General features: G+C 48.0%; 1 protein-coding gene across 1 annotated transcript in view; it reads left to right on the top strand.

Moving 5' to 3' along the window:
* LOC107725175 (netrin receptor UNC5C-like) overlaps window positions 1-6,455 on the top strand; it is a 115,781-nt gene that overhangs the window by 68,944 nt on the left and 40,382 nt on the right. Inside the window, exon 9 of the mRNA XM_016534347.1 lies at window positions 5,793-5,852. Within this exon, the coding sequence (XP_016389833.1) occupies window positions 5,793-5,852 (60 nt within the window). The remainder of the gene's footprint in view (window positions 1-5,792; window positions 5,853-6,455) is intronic.

The following is a 6,455-nucleotide window of genomic DNA, read 5'->3' as shown; positions in this document are numbered from 1 at the left end:
TCCACTATCCAGTGGGCCAACCTCTGCTTGGAGACAGCCTTCCCTTTCTGCTGACCTCCAAAGCAGACAAGGAGCTGCTCAGAGCTTCTGAAGCTCTGGGTGTGGTCCACGTATATGCGTAACGCTCTTACGGGACACAGCAACACCAAGGCTGGATCTGCCTCCTCCGGGGGCAGCGCTTGCAGGTTCACCACCTGGTCCCGGAAGAGAGTTGTGGGAACCTTGGGCATGTATCCAGGCCGGGATCTCAGGACAATGTGAGAGTAGGCCGGCCCAAACACAAGGCACTCTTCACTTACCGAAAATGCTTGGAGGTCCCCGACCCTCGAGATGAAAGTGAGCACTGTCTTAAGAGACAGGAACTTCAGCTCAACTGAATCGAGCAGCTCAAAGTGACCCCTCTGAAGTCCAGCCAGGATAACAGAGAGATCCCAGGAGGGTATCAGGGGTGTCCTGGAAGGATTCAACCTTCTGGCACCCCTCGGGAACCTAACGATCAGGTCATGCTTTCCCAGGGACCGGCCGTCCACTGCATCATGATGTGCTGCGATGGCAGCAACATACACTTTCAAGGAGGAGGGTGACATCCTACACTCCAACCTTTCTTGCAGGAAAGAAAGCACAACTCTAATCTCCGGGGGTCTTCTCGGTGAGAAGAACACCAATTCGTGAACAGACTCCACTTAAAAAGCATAGGCCTGCCTCGTACAGGGAGCTCTAGCCTGAGTGATAATGTCTACCACCGCTGGTGGCAGATCACTTAGGTCTGCCACGTCCTGTCCAGGAGCCACACGTGGAGGTTCCAGAGATCTGGACATGGGTGCCATATGGTGCCCAGCCCCTGAGAAAGAAGGTACTTCCTCAGGGGGATGTGCCAGGGAGGGGCTGTCGCGAGGAGCATGAGTTCCAAAAACCAGGTCCGGGTGGGCCAGTAAGGCGCAACCAGCAGGACCTGTTCCTCGTCCTCCCTGACCTTGCACAGTGTCTGTGCGAGCAGGCTCACTTGGGGGAAACGCATACTTGCGTAGAGCCCGGGGCCAGCTGTGTGCCAGTGCATCTGTGGTCAGGGGGACCTGGGTCAGGGAATAGTACAGCTGGCAGTGGGAGGACTCGTGGGAAGCAAACAGGTCCACCTGAGCTTCCCCGAATCGACTCCAGATCAGCTGGACCATCTGGGGATGGAGTCGCCATTCTCTGGGGAAAGTGAGCTGTCGTGAGAGTGCGTCGACCGCACGATTGAGCTCCCCCAGAATGTGGATGGCACGCAGCGACTTGAGCCTGACTTCAGATGAGGAGATGGCGGGGGAGTTGCAACATGCATCGTGATCGTAGACCGCCCTGTCGGTTGATGTACGAAACGGTGCGGACCAACACGTGCTTGTCCAGCAGCAGCGGCCGAAACTGCCGCAAGTCTAGATGCACTGCCAAAAACTCCAGGCAGTTGATGTGCCAAAGCAGTCGAGGCCCTGTCCAGGACCCCAAGGCTGCCTCCCCGTTGCACGTAGCGTCCCAGCCCCTATTGGAGGCATCTGTCGTGACAATGACATGGCGGGACACTTGTTCTAAGGGCAACCCGGCCCGTAGAAACGCAAGGTCCGACCAGGGGCTGAATAGGCGGCGACACATCGGTGTGATGGTGACACGATGTGTACCATGGCGCCATGCCCATCTCGGGACTCGAGAGTGTAACCAGTGCTGAAGCAATCCGAGCGGCGTGACTGCGGCTGTGGATGCCATATGCCTCAGGAGCCTCTGAAAGTGTTTCAGTGGTACCACCGTCCTGCCTCTGAAGGAACTCAGGTAGTTCAGCACCGACTGGGCACGTTCGTTGGTGAGACGTGCCGTCATAATCACCGAATCTAACTCCATACCAAGAAAAGAGATTCCCTGCACAAGGGAGAGCTTGCTCTCCTCTCGGTTGACCTGAAGCCCCAACTGACTGAAGTGCCGAAGCACCAGGTCCCTGTGATCGCACAACTCCTCTCTTGACCGAGCCATGATGAGCCAGTCGTCGAGATAGTTAAGGATCCTGATGCCCACTTCCCATAGTGGGGCAAGGGTACCCGCCGCAACTTTTGTGAAGACACGGGGGGACAAGGAGAGCCCGACGGGGAGGACCTTGTACTGCCATGCGCGACCCTCAAACGCAAACTGCAGGAACAGTCTGTGACGAGGAAGGATCGAGACATGAAAGTACACGTCCTTCAGGTCGATCGCTGTAAACCAATCCTGGGCTTGAACGCATTTGATAATAAGTTTCTGCATCAACATCTTGAACGGGAGCTTGTGAAGAGCTCGATTCAAGACTCGCAGATCCAAGATAAGTCGAAGACCACTGCTTCTCTTGGGTACGATGAAGTAAGGGCTGTAAAACCCCTTCCTCGTCTCAGCTGGAGAAGACAGAGGCGTCTCGGACTGCCACCGAAGTCTCGAGAACGCCGTTGAACTTGGGAGGTGCCTGGCTAACTGAATTGCGTAGCCGAGTCGAACTGTCAAGTGAGCCAGCGGGACGGGTTGGGCAGCGCAAGCCACGCTCCCAAACTCTGTACGAGTGGCACCAAAGGGACAGTCGACGTACCCGCAGTGGTGCAGCGATGGATAGTTGTGCTGGGTGGCCCAGAAGGCACCGCGTTCTGAGTCATCACAGCAAAACTCCCCGTGTCCCTGGAGGGACTGGCCAGAGATGCGTGGAGAGGTGTTGCGTCTCTGAACTGCGATCTCTTGGCCACTGGCGATAGGGGGCATCGTGGGTGAGGGTGAGGAAGCGGTGCGTCGCTCACTGTCAACCCATGGGCCTTTCAACCCGGAGGAAAAGGAAACTGCTCTTTTTGAAACTGCTCGCCGTTGAGCCAGCGGCGGAACAAAAAGAAAAGGGAAAAAAAGACTCTCTGCCCGGCCCTCCTCCGGGGGAAGGAGCGGCGCTGTCCTCACCACCTCATGAAGAGCAGTCTCCCACATCTCCAGGTTGCCCGTATCAGGGCCGCTTCATCGTCTTCTTCGAGGACTTAGCGGCCGGGTGCGACACGGGGGGCGCCGCTCTCCTGAATGGGGCTCGACGCGCCGGCCTCGACGGTGTCTCAGCACGGGACGGAGCTGGTGTGGAGGACGCAGGAGGGCGCCCACGGTGACGAGCAGGCTGAGACACGGCCCGTGACAGAACGGTGGCAGCTGGAGGATCACGTCGGGGCAGGATGTGTTGGATGGCCTCAGTCTGCTTTTGTACTGCCGAGAACTGCTGGGCAAAGTCCTCGACAGTGCAGGCCAGCCTGGGAGATGGGAGCATCAAGAAAGCGTGCTTTGTCAACGTCTCTCATCTCAGCCAGGTTGAGCCAGAGATGGCGCTCCTGGACCACCAGAGTGGACATCGCCTTCCCGAGGGACCGCACCATGACTTTCGTTGCCCGGAGTGTGAAGTTAGTCACCGTGCACAGCTCCTGCATCAACCATGGGTCAGTACTACCCTCGTGCATTTGTTAAGGCCTTGGCTTGGTGAACTTGCAGGATAGCCATGACATGCAGGGCAAAGGCAGCTTGGCCCGTAACACTATAAGCTTTTGCAGTGAGAGCTGCCGACAGCTTACAGGCTTTGGACGGGAGATGAGGACAATTCCTCCAAGTGGCGGCATTTTGCGGCCACAGTTGCACCGCAACCGCTCTCTCCACCTGGGGAATGTCAACGCACCCTCTAGCCGCCCCGCCATCGAGGGTAGTAAGGATGGAGGAAGGAGACGAGCAGCTTCCGCACCGCCAACCAGAACAGCTTCCCGACACACAGCAGATGAATGGCTTTGTGGAGTATAACAGCTTTTCATACAACCACTCGGCTCCGAAGCAAAAATCTAATGAGTGGACGCATGCTGTCGCCTTATATACCCGTGTGCATGGGGAGTGGCTCAGCGTGCAAAATCCACTAGCCAATTTTCGTTGCCTTTTTCTCTTAAACTCAGAAATTATTGGGCTCCCGACAGATAGGGAAACAGCGTTACAAGCCATCTATCCCATGTAAATTTGAGTGCATTTTAGTTTTAAACAAAGTTTCATTCATCTTAACATGTTGTTCATCTTCTTTTCAGTACTTTGTTTAGTAATCTGTAGTTTGATGTATTTTGATTGCTCAAATAGAGTTTGGAAATCCAACTGATTTTAGTAAATTGGTTTGTTTGGATGGAAAGTCCCCTTGTATTTCAAATCCTTGTTTGTTTTCTTATTTGTAGTGAAACATTTTGTTAAATAGTATTTTATATGATTTTAATACTACTACTACTACTACTACTACCAATAATAATAATTATTATTATTATTTATTTGTATTTATTTATTAATTTATTTATGTATATTGTGCCAGATACTCTATCATTCAAAAGTTTGGGGTCGGTAGGATTTTTTAATGTTTTTGAAAGAAGTCTCTTTTGCTCATCAAGGCAGCAATTATTTGATCAAAAATAAAATAAAAACAATAATATTATGAAATATTATTACAATAGTTTCCTTTTTTGAATATATATGCAAATATAATTTATTCCTGTGATGCAAAGATGAATTTTCAGCATCATTACTCCAGTCTTCAGTGTCACATGATCCTTCAGAAATCATTCTAATATGCTGATTTGCTGCTCAAGAAACATTTCTGATTATTATCAATGTTGAAAACAGTCGTGCTCTTTAATATTTTTGTGGAAACCACAATAGATTTGTTTTTCAGGATCTTTTGATTAAAAGACATTTATTTGAAATAGAAATATTTTGTAACATTATAAGTGTCTTTACAAACACACTTGCTCTGTTTGTATCTAGATTAAAGACACATCTCTTCAGCCAAGCATTCACATAATGAATCTCAATCTCACCCTTGTTCCCATTTAGATCAGATAAAAGTCACAAACATATTTTTTGCTTGAAACGTTATGAACAGCAGCTACACTAATTCTTTTCTATCTGCCTTTATGTTCCTACCCTGGGAAGCCCATCTCGAGGTAACTAGAGATTACGCCAGCTCCAGCGAGGATCCAGCCTCATAGAAAGACTTCAGATGACCCAAACCTTTGAAGAGATGCTGCTGCCCACTGCGAGGACCACCGATGACGGCAACTTGAATCGATATGCACAGCTGCCAAATTTTCTCTATATTATAATCATTATGATCACACTTGTAATAAATGAGCTTCTGCCTGAAATTAATTCATGTTAGCTAACTGTATGATTCTATTACCTTGAACTGTTCATTTGTGAAATTGAGGGAAAAGCTCCGTGTATTGCGTGTAATCACATCCATACAGTTTATGATCACAACAACAACAACGTTTGTCAGGCGTCTACATTGTCATCTGAGGATATTACAAAGATTAAACCAGTGTGTTTTAAAAACTCTAAAACATGAAATGTGGCGTTATCGGCTTTTGCTATAAAACAAACTTTTAATATGTAAAAAAAAACATACTTTTAATTAACTTTAATTTTGTAAATTAACTGTATTTGTTTAGGTTATTATTACTTAATCAAAACAACCCAACTGCAGTTTGATTGATATTACTTGGAATGCGCAATAAAAAAAAAAACGTGATTTCTGAAAAAAAATTAAAAAGTTATCGGTTTTTGCAAATGAACTCTTCATATTTACCTGATTACCATCTCACCTGGGGAGCCCATTTGTTAAATGCAGCCAGTCGGTATGTTGAATTACAGTCTGCATGTCCAGTTTCTCCTGCTCACTCAGTCTCGCATCACCAAATCACTTCTCGCTCTTTTTGTTTTACATTCACATTATTTTGCCTAATACCCCCTTCTTCTCTCTGAAGGTTCAGTATATCAGCTATCCGTTCATCCTAAAGGAATGGGAGAGAAGGGGTTTACATGTGAGTGTCTATTTTGTCTTTCATTTTCTTGCTTTGGTTTTTCGGCTCCGTATCTGTTGTCTTGCAGTATCTTTGGCTTTATATTCTTCTACTTGCTCTCTGTTCCTCACCATCTGTGGGAGTGAAAGTATGCTGTCTGTCACAGTCCTATGATTTGCTGTTTTGCTTTGTGTTTTGCAGCACTTTATGTTCTGTGTGTTATTTCTCGACTCACATCCACACATACACATATGCTTTTGTCCCATTCTCTCACTCTTTTCCACACATTCACACACAGAGCTGAATGGAAACCTGAACGTCTCTGGAGTAAAGTCAGGCTCGGCTGAAGTCTGCATGCCGTTTGAAACAAGAGAACTCTTTCTGGTCTCGCAGTATGACCTGTAGCAACTTGGTAATTCTCTTTAAAGACAACATGAAATGAAAATTTATCCCATTTACTCTCTTTAGAAATTTGCAGGGCCTTATTTTTTCACAGCTGTGCAGGCTGCGTAAAAAGATAATCAAGATTAAAAAATCCAGATGTTATTTGAACCCCAGTGATAATAGGATTTGCAATTATATCTAAAATATATGTAGTGTGTGTGTGTGTGTGTGTGTGTGTGT

This window comes from Sinocyclocheilus rhinocerous, unplaced genomic scaffold (genome assembly GCF_001515625.1).
Source record: "Sinocyclocheilus rhinocerous isolate Xijiao unplaced genomic scaffold, SAMN03320098_v1.1 scaffold516, whole genome shotgun sequence".
Taxonomy (NCBI): Eukaryota; Metazoa; Chordata; class Actinopteri; order Cypriniformes; family Cyprinidae; genus Sinocyclocheilus; species Sinocyclocheilus rhinocerous.
Note: the sequence above shows the minus strand (reverse complement) of the source record. Positions and strands in the feature narration are given on the sequence as shown.